Source organism: Gigantopelta aegis, chromosome 14 (assembly GCF_016097555.1).
Source record: "Gigantopelta aegis isolate Gae_Host chromosome 14, Gae_host_genome, whole genome shotgun sequence".
Lineage (NCBI taxonomy): Eukaryota > Metazoa > Mollusca > Gastropoda > Neomphalida > Peltospiridae > Gigantopelta > Gigantopelta aegis.
Window position 1 is genome coordinate 13,398,433 of NC_054712.1, and position 20,897 is coordinate 13,419,329.

The 20,897-nt window shown below is 37.0% G+C and overlaps 1 protein-coding gene across 1 annotated transcript in view; it reads left to right on the top strand.

Moving 5' to 3' along the window:
• The window catches only part of LOC121389090 (probable aminopeptidase NPEPL1), a 31,173-nt gene extending 13,220 nt beyond the window's left edge, over nt 1–17,953 (top strand). Inside the window, exons 6-12 of the mRNA XM_041520706.1 lie at nt 2,309–2,451; nt 5,281–5,358; nt 6,064–6,164; nt 6,699–6,753; nt 9,220–9,363; nt 12,361–12,480; nt 15,676–17,953. Of these exons, the coding sequence (XP_041376640.1) occupies nt 2,309–2,451; nt 5,281–5,358; nt 6,064–6,164; nt 6,699–6,753; nt 9,220–9,363; nt 12,361–12,480; nt 15,676–15,831 (797 nt within the window). The 3' untranslated portion in view covers nt 15,832–17,953. The remainder of the gene's footprint in view (nt 1–2,308; nt 2,452–5,280; nt 5,359–6,063; nt 6,165–6,698; nt 6,754–9,219; nt 9,364–12,360; nt 12,481–15,675) is intronic.
• The last annotated feature ends 2,944 nt before the right edge of the window (nt 17,954–20,897 follow it).

Consider the following 20,897-nt stretch of genomic DNA (forward strand, 5'->3'; position numbering starts at 1 on the left):
TACTCCGATTATGTGATTTTAATTCGCAAGCTTTGTACTAAACTTAAATTTTGATATATTAATTAAAAACATTACAAACAGGTTAGAAACAGTGGCGTTAAAGATATCAAGAAACTTTTGATGTCCTTGTTAAGGTCCGGCTTTTGTAATTGGCCATAAATGGTCATGACATTGTAATTGTATCACGTGACATTGTTTAGGCTGCCACTGGCTTTTTATCTGCAGTATCGAACATGCAAGTTGAGTGTGTTTACTACAAAGTATAACAACACTACTTTGTATAATATGAGGAAAGTTACTTCATTTTAGAACATCTGACAAACACATCTGATGCACTACTAACAATAAATGTTACAGAAATCAAACTAAGAAAGTTCGCGGACGAGTCCATTTTTGAAACTGTAAGTATAACAATACACAAGCGATGTATTGTTTCTAGCCTGACTAGACTATTAATAAAGAGCCATTCCATTGTAATACTTCAGTCCCAGTCATTTGGTATGCTATATTATTATTATGAGAATGAGAAAAAAAACGTTCTGGTTTATATGCACAGCGGTTACCGTAAAATTCATAAATAAACCGCACCTTGCAATTCACAGTAAAAAAGTAGCGGCTTATATGCCGAAAAATACGGTACTGTCAGCCAAAAAACAAGTAGTGTGGAGAACTAAAACCTCTACAGCAATCTCCACTGCATTGCCGATTGCTGTGGAGAATTGCAGGGGTTGTATTGCTACTACAGGTTCAGTTGTCATCTGATGTTTAATATCTATATAAACAGGGTTTTATTTCTAAATATTTGATGTGATACCCATGGCTTTGAAATTGGGAATTTCAGCGTTGTTTTACAAAAAATTGGGAATTTTCAGTTTCATTTCAAAAACCTCTTATTAAGCCAAGTTAGAACTAAAAATGTAATGCTGTATATATGTATATACATGAACTTGTGTTTATTCAAATAAATATATCTACTGTGCATTGCAAAACGTTATTGGGGAGGGAATGTTTGTCAAGTGGTTGAGATTTACATTCAGATTGGGAATTGTTTACTTGAAAAAATTGGGAATAAAAAATGACATAGCCTTTGTAGAATGGTGGGGAATGGTGCCCATTATCGGAGTCTAGAAACATAGGTGATACAACCCTGATATAAGTATTTAATTTTAAATTATGTATCTTGATTTAACCTAATATCTGTGGATCTACCTGTTAAGTTACAACTTAACAACTAACCCTGGCAACCTTTCTACAGTTGGTCCTGAAATGGCAGGTTAGGGCATAAGGACTGGAATGGAGTCCAAATATATATTCTTTTGGTTTTGGTTGCCTGCTCTATTTGCGACTAATTCATTTAATATTTAGGCCAGACACAAACATCTTTCAAAACATTCTAATTGTAAATTCCCTAGCCTTATTATCCCGCCCCCCCCCCCCCCCACCCCACCACCTGTCTATGACATATCCACCAGGGAATCGTGGAGGATGTGCCCAAGACAGTCGTGCTTGAACCTTCTGTGGATGTAAGCACGGGTAAAATGGTTGATTGATTGCAAAGTTAAATCCAGTTTGTGCTACTACCATTACTAGGACAACCAGAATCACTAAGTCTTATTTTCAGACACTTGATATAATTGTAATATGTTATTTTAGTAGTTGAAAATCCTCTGTTTTCAGAAGCACATTACAGTGACAGTAGGTTAGTCATCAAGTCAAGGAATATAAATATTATTATTACCCATATGGATAAAAAATATTTTATGGGTAATGAATAGGATATTAAAGGGACATACCTTAGTTTCAACTCGTGAAAATTAACACTAAGTTTAGTTAATCTACAAACCTGTAACACATTTGAATAAAGTTACAATTGAGAGAAACATGAGTCTGTAGCTTTGAACTGGTGAAATACCCTCTGAAAATAGAGTAAAACTCGACCCCATAACTGTTACTTCTCAGACGCACATGGTTTTTTAAAAATATGAAAAATGCATTTTGTGATATTAAAAACACCAGGATGACTAAAAACACTTCGAATGTTCAGAAATTGATAATCTAAACCATAAAATCTAAGTAAAGTATGATTTCAGTTATCAAAAATGGCTATAATAATAAAAAATATGCCTTAGTGTTTAAAAACTAGGGTATGTCCCTTTAAACTCGCTAACCATTTTGTATCATGTTTATGTCCCTCATTAAATGTTTTCCTTGTTACTCGTTAAAATTCATGACAGTTAAAAATTATTATAAACATGATAGAAAAGGAAGCTTGTTAATATCCTATAACTACTAAATAAATATATTTCAGGTATCTATGGGGTTGGCAAGGCTGCAACGCGTCCCCCTGCCCTGGCTGTTTTGAGTCACCGCCCTGCTGGAGCCACCAGGAACATCGCCTGGGTCGGGAAAGGGATCGTCTTTGACACCGGTGGACTCTGCATCAAATCAAAAGTATGTATTTAACAAAACTGGGGCAGGATTTTTCTGCATTTTCAGTATTCCAAAGTGTTCATTCTTTTATTACATACCTATTCAATCTTACTATAGTGATAAAGGCCCTTTGAAACCGTGCAATACATTTATTCTGTATCGCACATATGTGCAATCTGGACCGGAACTTTTAAATGGGGAATCCCCTTTTTCTTTTTACTGCAGGTAGTGCCTTTTATTTACTTACGACATATATGATTTCAGGGTGCAATTTGTTTTTAAATTTTGATTAGCAGTTTTTCCTACTGGATGGAGAATTGATTAGCAACTATTGGAATTTGATTAGCACTTTAATAAAATGAGTAAACATGAATAAAACACATTCTTTTCAATAAAATTGCATATTTCTTATACATGTATCTGTATTGTGGGCTGCTTACCCCAAAATAAAACAAGTACAGAACAGTACATGTGAAGGGTCATCACTGTCACTTGTTTACAAGGCCGTATCCTCCGGAGGTCAAGGGGGGCAGTTGCCTCTCCCCCTCCACACATACACCCAGAGAATCTTTTAGTACAACATTTCTGAATAATATTTGTCAATGGTTATGCTAAGCAGCTTGGTCGTCTAACTTGTTCAAAATGATTTTTTAGTCTTTCCTGAGTTGATTTGTATGTCTGATCCAAAGTGCGATTGAAGCCCGAGAAAAATTCCTCATTTGGCTGATCATTCCAACGTATTCGGTGATCATTTTTGTTATGAAAATTGACAATTCTTAAACGATATATATACGTATTTTACCGGAACATTATTTGCCGAGGCAATTCGAAATTTAAAACGCCAAGCTGTTAATTAGTCGATAATACCGTATGTATACGCAAACATTTTCGCGGCTAAAATAATTCGCGATCAAGCTTTCATTTTACATTTTCACGATAGTTTTTGTCAATAATAAAATAAAAACGACCAATATCAACTGAACTCCTTTCAATGACAGTTTCACGTACGATATAATTATACTCAAGACATTCTCGCCATGCGGTCCGCGTGCCGTTAGTCTTGTCCGCATGTATGTCTGATAATACATGATGCAGAAAACATGAAAAATCACAAACTAGACCAAATACTATTTATTAGTAGTATTCATAGGTTGCATTCAGATTTACAAATAACAAAAGCCACAAGTATGTATCGAATATAAGAATAATCAGTGTAAAAACAACAAACTGAAATCTCGTAGTCACGAGATACCAGACATGAGTTCAGCCAGCCGTTTGTCGCTAATGTTTGCCAGACTGTTTTTGACGCAACAAGTTAAACCGAACGACCATTCGACAACCGGTCAAAATAATTATCAGACATTTTGACTACTGGCTATCGCTGAACGCAGATCATACATAGCACCGAGTGTCACTTGTAGTATAAAACTACGTGGCAGGTAATTTGACGATAAAAATAAAGTGCGTGCGATGCGCTATGTGTTTTGTATTTATAGGCATTATTCAAAGCTAAATCGGAAATAAGTTAACGCGTAATTAAATTCGCGGAGCTATCAGCATGTTCGCAATTTTCGCGGTATATTTAATTCGTGAACATAATATATTTGCGTGCACGGTAGGCTACAAGTTCAGTGTACACGGTCATAGCTGCTTGCAAATTAGGTTACCACGATGATGTGGCAACTAGTACGTTACGTCACTGTTCTTGTTAAAACGTCAAACATCCTCCGCGTATTCTGACTATTTTCTATTTGAAATACTAACACACGCGAGAAGGTTGTACACAGATAAATTTAAAAAATGTTTATCATTGGCGAATTAGTTACCTTGGCTGCGATCACGGAAAATCGACACCCCTAAGTGCGTTCTTCTCCCGCGATCTCAATTGAAAGATCAGTTTGGTTACAAAAAACATGCATCGCAAACTGCTAGTCATTGTTACAATATTGCATCGCGATCGCAAGATTTTGCATCGCTTTTTGCGATGCGAACCCGGTCATTTTGTAGCCTGGATTTACAAATGACGTCATATCGTATTTGGAACATTACACAAGGCTGCTGCAGAGTATGAGTCTTAACGTTAAATGAATCCATGAAAGGAGTTTTGATCATAGATTTAACAAAAGGTGTTGTTATGACGTTAAATTAAAAACCGTTTTTGTAAAACATAAAAGAAGGTATGTAATAAATACAGAACTTCACATACGTTGTTTTCGCTTCCTATTTATTGCACTCGTTTATTTTGAGAAAACATACCACTCGATCGCTACGCGGTCTCGTGGTATATATTCTTGCGCAAAATAAACTTGTGCAATAAATACATGTAGGAAGTGAAAACAATGTATGTGAAGTTCTGTATATGTATTACACATGTATGTTTCTGAACACATCTGCGACAAAGGGTACAGTTGAGGTAAAATTGAAAAATAGATTTTGACATTTTGTGGTAACCAGTGATCATAAGAGTATGATGTCTTACAATTTTGGCACAAAGATATATACACCTGGAATTTCAAACATGTAATCATGATGGCATTTATCTCTGTTTTTTTAAAACTTTACAAAGGTTTATTGTATTTTTAATATTTGTCAAGTTGTTATTACACAACAAATAAACAGGTGATCATTCGACAGTCTGTGAAATCACCAGCTCGACAGTCTTGTCGCTAGGTGTATGCTCAGATTAAAAATTCCTTTTTCTAGTTAGGAATAACAGATGGTGTTCTTACACAAATATCTATTTTGAATTATTTTACGATTCAGGCAGTATTCATTAAAAAAATTCCAGCTACCTGTAATTGTTATAACAACCATAGCTGTAGTTTAAAATGTGTTTTCCTTTCCCTCCAGACAGGTATGGGTGGTATGAAGCGAGATTGTGGTGGAGCAGCAGGAATATTGGCAGCCTTTAGCCTGGCCGTTAAAATGGTGCGTATCTCTAGTACTAAGAATCAGATTTTTAAAATCTGATCGATCATCAGTTTACTTTTGTTAAATTAAATTTTTTGTCACTTTATGGCAGACACTACTGAAGTGTTGGTTTTCTCTATATTCTCTGTAGAAATGCAAATTAGGGTTATCGTTAGTTTGTAATTAGAATAGATTTACTTGATTATAAACACTTAGTTCTGCAAAATGATAACCAGTAAATCAACCTGTAATTTTCCAGAATCTTAATATGTGTTAATCCCTTCTTAAATTTTTTTTTTTTATGTGACAGATGAAAACTACATTCATATTTCTTTTTGTGTTTAGTATAATATATGTATATATTAGATCTGGTTTAGTCAACTTGTTAAACTCCACAGTGTTGATAGTTCTTTTAAACCAAACAACTTCTCGTTTAAACATTCATTGTACAACTCTTTGTCCAAGTGTCGATCGCAGCTCAAGCTATTGATATGACTGTTTGGCATGCACAATGATTTTAATAAGACTGGGTTTTTTTCTATGTATCTTTTAGTTTATTTTTAATATTTAAGAGAGGGGTCTTGTTTACAAATAAGGGCCAAATTTCTTAACAGGTAGTGGTCGAGAAGAGGGTTGGGGAGGTCTTATACAAGAACATGGACCTCTTCGTTGTTAAATACAGTATTTTAGTTTTTATACTTACATGAAGATTTATATTTGCAGGGTTTCAAGGAGAACCTGCATGCTGTTTTCTGTCTGGCAGAGAATGCGGTCGGTCCTAAAGCATTCAGGCCCGATGATATCCTCACCATGTATTCGGGGAGGTTTGTTTTCTGTCCTTGTGGTTTTTCTCCCCATGTCTCAAATGGGGCTATTTGAATTCCAGCCATTCCAACTCTGGTATATAAATCCGTTCAAGCGGCCTCTTGTGGGATGATGCTTACCGTAACTTCCCTTTCTTTAAATGAAAAAGAGTAGTCCATGAAGTGGCGACAGCAGGTTTCATATCTTTTCAAAACTGTGTGAAATCCTTAATGAATATCATTTGACGTTTTTTCTACTAAAAAAATGACCTCAAGGCTTGGGTTTACATACAAAATTTCATTCTTTCACTCAGATCATTCATAATTGCTGATAGCTTATTAGACTTTTTCTTCTTTTCATTCGCTTGACGACTACAAGTTGAGGCCAGCAGTGACTATGAATGATACTGTCCTCTGTAGATCACTCTTGGTACCGTACAGCTTCTTCTGGAAAGTTGTTGTAGTTGTCCAGGTAGTGTCCCTCAGCTGCTGTAGAGTATTCTCCTAGTATCGCACAGATCTGTTAAACTTAATAAGACTTTCATATTTTTTCAGGACTGTTGAAATCAATAATACGGATGCTGAAGGCCGACTTGTTCTGGCAGATGGGGTGAGTTCTTGTGAGGAGAGTGAATTAACGTAAAACAGAAAGTAGAAAACCTGTTAAATTTTGACACGTGTTGCACCACCTTTGTTAATGCTCTGGGCCCCGTTCCATGAAGTGATCTTAGCACTACTATCGCCGTAAATACCTACCATCGAGACCTTTATTTTTGTCTACGATTGCCAGCCCTTTCCACGACGCAGCGTAGCTTACTATCATCGTAAATTACTGTGAAAATTTACAATAGGTACACACTGTATGAGGCAGTTGTAAGCCACTAACGTAGCTGTCAAATGGCAGTTAAATGATGATTTTGTCATTTTCTAAGAAGGATACCAACTTTTTGTATCTAATATATAGCAAATGACTTTTATAAAACTCGGCGTTCGATGAAAAAACATTCTAGGCCATAGACTTTTACACGAAAATATGGGAGATAACTCTCATGTCTTATGCATTCGGCAATTATCGCTTAGCAAATAAACTGACAAAGTTACTTCATGGATGTCCGATACCAATGAATACATCTAAGATGTTCCGAAAAGTCGGTAACCAATTCATTATTTAACTAATTCGTACTTCTTTGTAAAGAATATTTTAATCATTAAAGGGGCACTTATTACTACCGTAAGGTTGCTTTGTGGAACGACTGTAAAGTTTACGGTGCCAGTTGTAAAATTCACTGTAAGTCACTACAGTTAACCTTAGCTACAATTCTTTCATGGAACGGGGCCCACAACTAGTATTGTTGGATAGAATGACATTCTACCATCATAGTTTTCTTGTGTAAATGCGTTTTTGTTGGACAGAATGACATTCTACCATCATAGTTTTCTTGTGTAAATGCGTTTTTGTTGGACAGAATGACATTCTACCATCATAGGTTTCTTGTGTAAATGCGTTTTTGTTGGACAGAATGACATTCTACCATCATAGTTTTCTTGTGTAAATGCGTTTTTGTTGGACAGAATGCCATTCTACCATCATAGTTTTCTTGTGTAAATGCGTTTTTGTTGGACAGAATGACATTGTACCATCTTAGTTTTCTTGTGTAAATGCGATTTTGTTTGGACAGAATGACATTCTAGCATCTTAGTTTTCTTGTGTAAATGCGATTTTGTTAGGTAGAATGACATTCTACCATCATAGTTGTCTTGTGTAACATGCGTTTTTGTTAGGTAGAATGACATTCTACCATCATAGTTGTCTTGTGTAAATGTGATTTTGTTGGACAGAATGACATTCTACCATCATAGTTTTTTTGTGTAAATGCGTTTTTGTTGGACAGAATGACATTCTACAATCATAGTTTTCTTGTGTAAAAATGCGTTTTTTTTGGACAGAATGACATTCTACCATCATAGTTTTCTTGTGTAAATGCGTTTTGTTGTATACAGAATGACATTCTACCATCACTGCAGTTTCTTTCTTGTGTTAAATGCGTTTTTTGATACAGAATGACATTCTACCATCATAGTTTTCTTGTGTAAATGCGTTTTGTGTTGCACAAAAAGACATTCTACCATCTGATGTCATTGTAGACATGCAACATTGACTGTTGGACAGGGAATTGCTATCAGGTAATTATTGTCTATCTAGCGTTCTCTTTCTTTGTTGCCATTGTGCTGAGGGAATGTCACATAACTAACTACCATCATTGTTGTCTTGTTGTGAGATATTTAGTTTTTTTTTGCACTGATGACATTTTTTTCATAGTTTTCTTGTTGTAAATGCGTTTTTGAGATTTACAGAATGACAGCATTGTCATTTTCAGATTTTTCTTGTGGCTAATTAAATAATTTTTGTTTATACAATGCCATTCTACCAACTTTTATGTTATTTATGTGTACATGCGTTTATGTTGGATTAGAATAATTTAAAAGACATTCTATTCATCAGCTAGTCACACTATCCAATGAAATGAGCACAATTGAGAATTGATTCTACCATCATAGTTTTTATGTTGACCTGAAACTGCGTGGTTGTACACGTGACATTCTACCATCATAATTGCGAGTGTGTAAATGCGTTTTTGTTGGACAGAATGACATTCTACCATCTTAGTTGTCTTGTGTAAATGCGAATTTGTTGGACAGAATGACATTCTAGCATCTTAGTTTTCTTGTGTAAATGCGATTTTGTTAGGTAGAATGACATTCTACCATCATAGTTTTCTTGTGTAAATGTGTTTTTGTTAGGTAGAATGACATTCTACCATCATAGTTGTCTTGTGTAAATGTGTTTTTGTTAGATAGAATGACATTCTACCATCATATTTTTGTTAGATAGAATGACATTCTACCATCATAGTTTTCTTGTGTAAATGTGTTTTTGTTAGATAGAATGACATTCTACCATCATATCTTGCATGGTGTTATACTGCAAAAGTCTTTCTAGATTAATGGTACATGAATTGATACAGAAATTGGAATAAGAAACTGGAATAAATTGTTGAGCTTGATTTGCTTATAGGTTGTGTATGCACAAAAAGATCTTCAAGCTGATGTCATTGTAGACATGGCAACATTGACTGGTGCTCAGGGAATTGCTACAGGTAATTATATCTATCTAGAGTTCTCTTTCTTTGTTGCCATTGTGCTGAGGGAATTGTCACAGGTAACTAACTACATGTAGAGTTTCATTTCTTTGTTGTTTGTTGTGAGATATTTAGTTTTTTTGCACTGATGTAATTTTTTTCATATTTGAGTTATTGACGTTTATGAGATTTACAATATGCAGCATTGTCATTTTCCAGATTTTCTTTCCTGGCTTTTTTACATTAAATAATTTTTCTTATACAGCCATTGGCGAGAAAATTTTATGTTATTTATGACACTGACACACATACATGTATGTGTATTAATAATTTAAAAGACATGTTATTCATTTAGCTGCCACAGTCACACTATCCAATGAAATGAGCACAATTGAAATTGATTACGCTGTGATATTTATGTTGACCTGAAACTGAGTGGTTTGTAACACGTATTGTACATTGTAGGTTAATTGCAATTGCTAGTGCTGTAAATAAATATCAGTGGAAAAGGATGTTTAATTGTTTTTTTAATGTTATTTTTTGAGGATATGCAAGAAAGAGAATACTACATTTGTGTCTGTTAGATATTATTGATTTAATAACACTGGTGTAGGAAACGGTAGGGCAAGGAGGACGTGCACCACCCAACTTTTCAGATATTTTGCTTTATATTTGCTTTATAATAGTGTAAAAGTGTGTAAATATAAAAGTGTGTGCCCCCACTTTTTGGCACCTTCCTACGCCACTGAATAACTTGATAGATATGTTTTAAAGCAACGTGTTGTAATCAAGATAAATGGAATCTAACATCCACTTACAGTATTTTGTATTTGATCTGAACGATGAATTGTTTTTAAACATCTATTCAACATGGGGCACTTTTTAAAAGATCAGTGAACCGGCACTTATTTCTACATGATTTTAAATCACTGAATATGACACTGACTCTAGTTTTAAGACAGTGTAAAATAGTTTTTGCTATTACAACCTTTTTTTAATCATTAACCTATACATTATAGTGTTTTCCCTAGCTTGTTTTAGCATGGTGCAGCACCATGCCTCAATAGTCTAGCACCATCTTGCCTTAATCAGCACCATGCTGGCCTGAGATTAAACAAGCCTTTTTCACTAATTAATTATAAAATTGCCTTTATAAAACACACAAAAAGGTATTATTAATTAATAAAATATGCCTTTTATAGCTTTTGCCATTCATTTATTAATTAATTTCAATTAATTTTTGTGTATTTTTAATGAAAAACAAGTGCCTCGAAAATGGTGAAAATGCCCCAAAAGTTAAGTTTGGTGTACCAGTCTTGTCAAATTTCTAAAGGAAGATTCAAAACATTACTCATGCATCTTCACTAATTAAGTTCATTTTGACAGATCTAAAGTCACAGAATGTTTGGTGGGGTTCCTGGTGGGATTTGCGAAACAGAAGTGGTATGCTGAGGTACATTGGAAACATGTATTTATGCATATAACAGTTTGTGTGCAAATGTGACAGCATTACGTAAAAATACTTTGCTAGTTAAAACCAGGGTAGTTGTTTCTCTCTTATTACGTGTTTTCACTGAATGTGTGGTTCCCTTCGATAGTCCATGCCTTGACATGGTGAGGGGTACGAGGATTCTGAGTGACCCAGAGAGTATAAAGGCCAGTCAGAACTTTGGCTTCTGTTAGGGACACCCAAGCCGTATTGGTCCCGAGGTCCAGGCTTAGCGAGTTCGCCAGTACACTGAGCCGACATGACAAAACTCTGTCGAGTGCTGAGGAATTTCAGGGCTCGAACGTAAGAATTTGTCTTCGGCAACACTCTTTGAAACAATTGCCAATGGGTGCAATGACCCACCATTATGGCAATTTTGAGCCTGCCTATGGCATTTTGAAAAGTCACATTTGACAGAAAATAACTTGAAATGGTTTTGAATGGCATATGTAGACAAAATTCAAATGTGGAAATGATAAATACTGGCTGACAAAGTGTATACATTTTGCCACTGTCAAGGAGCTTTTGTGCCATCGGTGATGCTCTCTACCTATGGCAAGTTATACATGTATTACGGGAGGTCGGACTCTGGATGGGCATGTTCGAAACCCTAGTGGTATACGGGCACGTTAAACTAGTTATCTATCTATCTGTGTAGTGGCTATTTGAGATCTTCAACAGATTTGTGCATGAGTTAGATATGAGGATAAGTGCCAGGCCCGTAGGATGGATTTTCAAAGTGGAGGGGGCTCATTATTATGGTTGTTCTATCATTACGTTTCCATATTAGCATTATAAGATATTTTAAAGTCCCGAAATAAAAACTAGAGAAAAAAGTGGCCTTATCCCGAATATCGTATGGCTGGGTCAAAGTTCAAAGTGGTCCGAAATGATAAATGTGATAGGCACTGTGTCATGTAACCTTCTTGAAACATGCGTGAGGCACTTTTAAAACTAAGTACACATGTATGTATTTCAGTTTTGTGCGAAACTAGGATTCGTTTTACAATATTCCATTATATTGAAAATGAAAGGTTCCAATATTTTCAATTACTACTTTTAATACTTTAATTGAAGGAGGTGTTGTAATATTCATATTAATATATGGGTCATAATTTGGTTGATATAATGCATATTATATAGTATTTTAAACAACATGTGTTAATATACATTGTCACCTATATATCATATTCTTTATAGAAACTACATTGTTTTAACTAATTTTTCAGTAATATTTTAATTGTTATTCAAGTAAAAGTTACATTTAGAAGTTAGTCAGGTGAGATACTAATTTGTAGCTGTTTTGTTGTAGCTTCCATACTCTTCATTTCATTTCAGCTTTGTGTTGTTTCACTTTAGGTATGCTGCTTTAAAAAGGCACTAATAACAGTCAGGCACTTATTTGCAGACCAGGGGCCTAATTCACAAACTTCTCTTAGGCTCTGCTAGACAACAAAGCATTCTCTTTGCAAGTCTTTTAGCATTGCACTGCGAGATCGCAAAGCTGTGAGAGTTTAGTGAATTAGGCCCCAGTTTTGTAGGACTGTGTTCTTGTTAACACACGTGTCAACTGTTTGTTTATATATATTTTCTTCAGGATCGGAGTAATGCCCAAGTTTCCTGTGCAGGTCTGTTTATAGGATCCCACCTGGGCTTTGATTATCCGGGGGTCTGGATCCATATTGATATGGCTTCACCAGTGTATGTGGTAGGTATTACATTATCTCAAAATGACTTTGATAGAATGTCTTGGTCATCATGTTCACATTATTTCCAAGTACCTACATATATGGTGTGTATTGTTCTATCTGTGAGAAACTGCAAATAAAAGATCCTTTTCTACTTTATGGTTCATACATGTAGTAGCATACTTGAAAGGAAAGGAAATGTTTTATTTAACGACGCACTCAGTACATTTTATTGATGGTTATATGGCGTCGGACATATGGTTAAGGACAACACAGATATTGAGAGATGAAACCCGCTGTCGTCACTTCATGGGCTACTCTTTTCGATAGTACATACCATTGTCTTTGTTACACCAGTTGTGAAGCACTGTCTGGAACGAGAATTAGCCCAATGGGCCCACCGACGGGAATTGATCCTCGATCGATCTGGCATCAGGGAGCGGTGTACCACTGAGCTACGTCCCGTCCCTTAGCATATTTGAAGGCAGTTGGCTGTCTCTCTTTGTCTTAGACACTGAACAGCTGTTGTGTAATTACTATGCTCAGCTGTCATTAAACAGACTTTCATTTCAACTTAATTTTCGTGCTTATATCCAATTACGGTTCAAGCACGCTGTCCTGGGCATACACCTCAGCTATCTGGGCTGTCTGTCTAGGACAATGGGTTAGTTGTTAGTGGTTAGTGAATTAAACATACATTTCTTTACTGTCTAAATTGCATGGTGGGAGGTGAAGAGTACCCTAATTGTGTCCCCTGCCAGTCCAATCGGAGGGGACTATAGGTTTCATCTCTGTCGTATGTGTCTGTTCATCTGTCCATCCATCTGTCCCACAAAAGGTTTTCTGGACATTTTTTCACAATAACTTCAGATATTGAGCTGCAATGTTATGTATAACTTTATCATGTACGGTTACAGTTAAAAGTTGACTTTTATAGTGATTTACTTATTTTGGACAAGAGTTATAGCCCTTGGACGTAGAAAATACAAAACCCTGTTTTCTGGATGTTTTTTTTACAATGCCTTCAGATATTTAGCTGAAATTTTGTGTATAACTTTATCATGTACTGTTACTGTCACAGAGTTATGGCCCTTGAACTTAGGTAATACAGAAATGTTTTGGGCCTGTCAGAAATCTTGTTTGTTCCAGTGATGTTTTGTTTTAGTCTTGGGCCAGTCTTGTAGCCAATGACTTGGTGTGCCTTTCCACTAGTTTGGTTTTACCTGTGCTGCTAGCTGTGTTGTTAAGTGGCAAAAATTGAATCACTTGATTTGCATTGACATCTTTCCATTGACTCTACAGTAACAGGTTTGTCACTTATAAAGCTTTTTTAATCAGTAAAATTACTTACTAAATAAGATTAATTTTCATGTTTAAAAAGTATATTTTTATATTGTATATTTTATACTGTATATTCACTGAAAGTTTGTTTGTTTTGTTTAACGACACCACTAGAGCACATTGATTTATTAATCATCGGCTATTGGATGTGAAACGTTTGGTAATTTTGACATATAGTCTTAGAGAGGAAAGCTGCTACCTTTTTTTTTACTATTAGAAGCAAGGGCTATTTTATATGCACCATCTCACAGAGATACAGGCTGGTAGGTACTGGGTTCGGATCCCAGTCGAGGCATGGGATTTTTAATCCAGATACCGACTCCAAACCCTGAGTGAGTGCTCCGCAAGGCTCAGTGGGTAGGTGTAAACCACTTGCACCGACCAGTGATCCATAACTGGTTCAACAAAGGCCATGGTTTGTGCTATCCTGTCTGTGGGAAGCGCAAATAAAAGATCCCTTGCTGCTAATCGGAAGAGTAGCCCATGTAGTGGCGACAGCGGGTTTCCTCTCAAAATCTGTGTGGTCCTCAACCATATGTCTGACGCCATATAACCGTAAATAAAATGTGTTGAGTGTGTCGTTAAATAAAACACTTCTTTCTTTCTTTCCATCTCACAGACAGAATAGCACATACCACAGCCTTTGGTACACTTGTCATGGTTCACTGACTGGGACGAGAAATAATTTACTGACAGGTGCCCAAACTCGATTTGACCTCTCAAACGTTTTGTCCACATGAAAAAAAATATTTATTAGGAAATGATATGAAGTTTGAGCCATTACAAACATTGGGGTGATCAAGAACATATTTGAAAATACAGACGGCGAAATTCTATGTAATTTTAGTTGTTAAAACGTCTCTTATAGTTAGAAACATCTTAACAGTGGCAGCCAGTGCACCGCAACTGGTTTATCAAAGGCCGTGGTATGTACTGTCCTGTCTGTGGGATGGTGCATATAAAAGATCCCTTGCTGCTAATCGAAAAGAGTAGCCCATGAAGTGGCGACAGTGGGTTTCCTCCCTCAATATCTGTGTGGTCCTTAATCATATGTCTGACGCCATATAACTGTAAATAAAAATGTGTTGAGTTTGTTGTTAAATAAAACATTTCTTTCTTTCTTTCTTGACAATGGCATGAAACTGAGAACACTGGGCCGAATTCACTAAGCCTGTTTTTTTTAAACGCAGATGTTGAAGCATTGTAAATGGATTTAGTTACATGTCTAAAACAGGCTTTGTAAATTCGGCCAATCCTGTTTCATTTCAACTTATTTTTGTGCTTATATCCAATTAAAGTTCAAGCACGCTGTCCTGGGCACACACACCTCGGCTATCTGGACTGTCTGTCCAGGACAGTGGGTTATTTGTTAGTGGTTTATGAGAGACAAGAGGGTGTAGTGGTCTTACCCATTGAGTTGTTAAAACTGGCTTTGAGTGGGAGCTGGTACTGGGCTGCGAACCCAGTACCTACCAGCCTTTATGTCCGATGGTTTAACCACGACACCACTGAGGCAGGTCACTTCTCTGTAAGGTTACGGGTGTTTTTCTACTTCCAGGGTGAAGGGGCAGGGCGTAGCCCAGTGGTAAAGCGGTCGCTTGATGTGCGGTCGGTCTAGGATCGACCTCCGTCGATGGTCCCATTGGGCTATTTCTCGTTCCAGCCAGTGCTCCACAGCTGGTGTAACAAAGGCCGTGGTATGTGCTATCCTTTCTATGGGATGGTGCATATAAAAGATCCTTTGCTGCTAATCGTAAAGAGTAGCCCATGTAGTGGCGACAGCGGGTTTCCTCTGTCAATATCTACGCCATATAACTGTAAATAAAATGTGTTGACTACGTCGTTAAATAAAACATTTCTTTCTATTTTTCCAGGGTGAAAGAGCTACAGGATACGGAGCAGCACTTCTTCCTGTGGTGTTTGGACAGTTTTCGGAAAGCCCTCTCTTGAAGTCTATATCACCCAGTATCTTTAGCGCACCCATGGAGGCGGGGGATACGAACTCCCCCAAGAAACAGCGCCTACAATAGTCTTTCTTTGAGACCAGTCTTTGTGATTCTCATTCGTGTATTCCTTAGTAAAATTTTTCTGTGTTTCATAAAATGCAAAGTGATGTGTAGTGACGCAAATGGATATTTTAATTTTTACCTCCATGATGAGGAAACGTTTAGCAAATTTTAAAATTGATATACATGTATATATTTTTTGTCTATGTATATATATATATATATATATATATATATATATATATATATATATATATATATATATATATATATATTATATATATATATAGGTTTTAAATCAAAATGATATCATTTTAAAATAATGTATTTGACTGCTTTGCAGTTGGGTTTTGGTTGTACTCTTCTGTCTGTCTGTTTATTTTGAAATGTTCTTGTCAGATTCTCTGAATTTAATTTTCAAGGAATTATTTTATATTTAGTAATACACTTTATAATCAAATCAAGCTGATCTAATGTTGAATAATGGGTTCTTCGAATTGTAAGCAGTTCTCATTTTTATTATCCAAGCAGTTCAAAATAAATAGCATCATAAGAGCCAATTTCACACAGGATATTAAATAAATCTGAAAAACATTTAATTTGTATTATTCTCGTGCTTATATATATCCACTTATGGTTCAAGCATGCTGTCCAGGGCACACACACCTCAGCTCTTTGGGCTGCATGTCCAGCACGTGGGTTAGTGGTTGGTCATTTGTGGTTGATGAAAAAGAACTTTGGTGTAGTGGTTTTATACCTCTCTACTGAGTTCTAAATATTTAATCTGGTAGGAGTTTATATTATGATGCAGAGCCATCAATTTCTGGCTGGTTTAAAAGACATTGTTACAACACGGTTATTTACTGTCACTGTGTCGGTTATTTACTGTCATAGTGTCGATTATTTTCTGTCGCTGTGTCCGTTATTTACTGTCGCTGTGTCGGTTATTTACTGTCGCTGTGTCGGTTATTTACTGTCGCTGTGTCGGTTATTTACTGTCGCTGTGTCGGTTATTTTCTGTCGCTGTGTCGGTTATTTACTGTCACTGTGTCGGTTATTTACTGTCACTGTGTCGGTTATTTACTGTCACTGTATCGGTTATTTACTGTCAATGTGTTGGTTATTTACTGTCACTGTGTCGGTTATTTACTGTCACTGTATTGACAATGTCTGAAGGTTCTACTAGTCATTGTAAAACATTTTTCTATTTCCATACTTATTCATCATTATTCTACAGTAGCGGATCCGGGGGGGGGTTGGGGGTGTGTGTGTCCAGGTGGGTCCGGACCTCCCCTTTTTTTGAAAACCAACCATAACCTTTAAGGGGAAACGTGATTATATTAATTGTTGTAAGTGCTGTAAGAGGTGCACTGTGTAAAAGGAGAGATCAGTCATCACATTTGGACCCCCCTTCAGAAATCCTGCATCCGCGCCTGTTCTGATAATCAAAAGCAAATTTATTCTGTATATTTCTTAACTTTAATTGTTCTCCTGGTGTATTCATTCACTTGGGGAAACAAAACAGTCAGTAGACTCATTTCAGGGCCATGGAAACAAGATGTGAATCAAAATGTATTAAGAGAGCAAGTGTTTATTTATCAATTTTAAATTAACATGAATATGTGTTTAAAAGTGATTGGTTAATGAGGTCACTAACAGTCCGTCCCAGTGATGTGTCTGGGTCCTGAATGCTTGGGATCTGGGTCCCTGCAGGGTCCTGAAAGCTTAGGGTTTGGGTCCCTGTAGGATCCTCAAAGCTTGGGGCTGAACTTGGGCTGTATTTTATTTTATTTTACATTATATATATATATAATGTCAGATTTCAAATTAATAATCTGTTTACCATAATTATTATTCTTTGTATTTTCAGGGGTTTTTAATTTTATGTATTGTACTGAAATAAAATATTTCACACCATTGGTGTTGAGCTACGTATTGCATACAAATCTGTTGTATCATGTTTCTACGGTTACAGTGATTATCTAGACCATATACTTTATACATGTTCCACAGGCCTCACAACAAGTCTAGCTTCGCATACACCATTTTTGTTTTATTCAAACATTTAATTTACTACTTCAGATAAGATGTTATAGATAGTTGTAATGGATTACACCAAATAATAAAAAAACGTTTTAACTGTAAATGTTTTGGTGTAATTTTAGTCATGGATGTTATTCAAATCTGATTGTGTTTCAGTGTAGTGTTTTGGACCCATCTTTCTTGATAACCAGTTCAGTCAAATGAGAACTTTGAAATTCATGATTTTCAAAGGAAATCACATGGCAGTTATTTTGAAAGGAAGGAAAAAAGAAAGAAATGTTTTATTTAACAATGCACTCAACACATTGTATTTATGGTTATGTGGCGTCAGACATATGGTTAAGGACGGTGGACCACACAGATATTGAGAGAGGAAACCCGCTGTCACCACTTCATAGGCTACTTTTTTTTATTAGCAGCAAGGGTTCTTTTATATGCACCATTCCACAGACAGGGTAGTACATACCACGGCCTTTGATATGCCAGTCATGGTGCACTGACTGCAACGAGAAATAGCCCAATGGGCCCACTGACAGGGATCGATCCCAGACCGACTGCTCATCGAGCGAGTGCTTTACCACTGGTGCTATGTCCCGCCCTTGAAAGGAAGGAGATTGGTAGGTATTTGAATGAGTCTCTCTCTTTTTTTGTTACAGGGGTCGTTTTACGGGGGCAACTCCCACCTCCGCCCACCCACCCACCCCGCCAATAGCTACGGCCTTGGTAAGACGCTCATCTGAGCTGTGCTGTCACAAGATAAATTGCCCTTGATGGACTTGGGTCTTCCCTATGACTGGTACATAAAAAGTAGTGGTATGTACTGCCCTGTTTTTCAGTAAGTGCATATAAGAAAATAAACTGCAGCTTTATCAGTAAAAGTAGCCGCCTGATGTACACCAAATAGAGGTACATATGTATTTTAAAATGATTTGAGGTCTTTTTAAAAACAATTGTTTTCCTTTCACTATTGTGCCTCATGCCTTTATGAAGTTAGGTGTAGTTACAACATACAACCCTCTTTGTGTGATTTTCATATTTGTAATTATAAGCATTGAGACTAAAAGAACCACCATAAGCATGTCCGGAGTGCAACCCTGGGCATACTTAAGGCATAATAATGGAGGGTCATCTTAATCTAGATTTAAAGGGAACTTCTAAAATACATTTGCACTTTCGTTTTGTTCATTGGTGGGTGGGCTAACAGTATTCTCTGCCCTGGATGAGGCTACAGCATTATCTGTCCCTCTCACTAGTAACAGCCTTTCCTGCCCCACCCACTCAGCCACAAGATACGGCCCGGTGTGTGGCAACAACCTTTCCTGCCCCTCCCCACAACGTACGGCCCCAAAATCTTGGTTAATAATGTGCTGAGGAGTTTTCTGAGTATGTAGTACATGTTACATGTGGTAAGGTTTTTAGGATTCAAAATGTCAAAAGAAATATTTGTATTCTTATATAGTCTTTAAGTTATTATAAACGGAATGGCAATAGAAGGTATGATCATATGATGTGTATTGTTTGTTTTAACTAACCAATGACTGCGTCTAATAAAGTGTTTATTGTATGTTCGTCTTTTGTTATAAAGTAACGTTTGTTTTATTTAACGACGCCTCTAGAGCACATTGATTTTTATCTATCTTTTTTTATTGACAAGTCTTTTGTTAATGACAAGTCTGTGATTACATATTTGTATCATCTACCGTAGAACATATTTTCCGACATTTATAGGATTAATTCTAAACTCTGCTCGGTTGTGAAAACAATAAGTTGTACAGTGAAATGCAGTGCTTTATAGCACAGTGAATTATGACATGAGATGCTACAGCTATAAAAGCAAAACATGCCTATTATATAAGAAAGTGTAGGGACATGATCGAAAAAAGTAAAGTTTGTTTTATTTAACGACGCCACTAGAGCACATTGATTTTTAATCTTATCATCGGCTATTGGACGTCAAACATATGGTCATTCTGACACTGTTTTTAGAGGAAACCCGCTGTCGCCACATAGGCTACTCTTTTTAACGACAGGCAGCAAGGGATCTTTTATTTGCGCTTCCCACAGGCAGGATAACACAAACCATGGCCTTTGTTGAACCAGTTATGGATCACTGGTCGGTGCAAGTGGTTTACACCTACCCACCGAGCCCCGCGGAGCACTCACTCAGGGTTTGGAGTCGGTATCTGGATTAAAAATCCCATGCCTCGACTGGGATCCGAACCCAGTACCTACCAGCCTGTAGACCGATGGCCTGCCACGACGCCACCGAGGCCGGTGGACATGATCGAGGTCGGAAGAGCACTCGTCTGATCATGACGTACTTTGATCGTAGAGTCGAACCTAGCTCGAGCGTCCTTTAGCGTTTATTCTATTATATGTGAGAATAACGCTAGAGATGCAGGGCCGTACCATCGGGGGGTGGCGGGCATTTGCCCCCTCCCCCCTCCCCCCCCCCCCCCCTTAGAATCTCACCTTTTTTCTGTTTTACTCCAGAAAATAGCATACACAACTCGGGGTTTCATTTGTTTATAAAAAGTAGTGCCCCCCCCCCCCCCCCCCCCCCCGAAGGATTTTGATCAGTGTACGGCCTTGAGGTGACTGTGTGTAATACTTCGGCCATAGTTCGATTATTCCCGAGTCGAGCATGCATGATATCACCACTAAAGTGACCAAACATAGCGCGACAGTCGAGCCACGTCTCCTCCACACACTTTGTCCTACACTATACAATAATAGGGAGTTTCAAATATAGGGGTGTCGTTTTTTTTCGTCTAGTGTCGATACCAGTTACTAACGTGATTCGATTCGGGAATAATCGAACTAAAGGTCGACGATTGCCGAAGTATTATACACATTCATCTCTAGCGTTATTCTCACATGTATACAATAGAATAACGCTAGAGGATACTCGAGCTAGATCGAACCCTGTCTGTGGATCTTTTTTTCTGATTAGATCCCTGTCCCAACCAGTTTCCCGCAATTGAAATATCAAATGCCGTGGTATGTGCAGTCTTGTCTGTGAGAAAGTGCATATAAATGATCCCTTT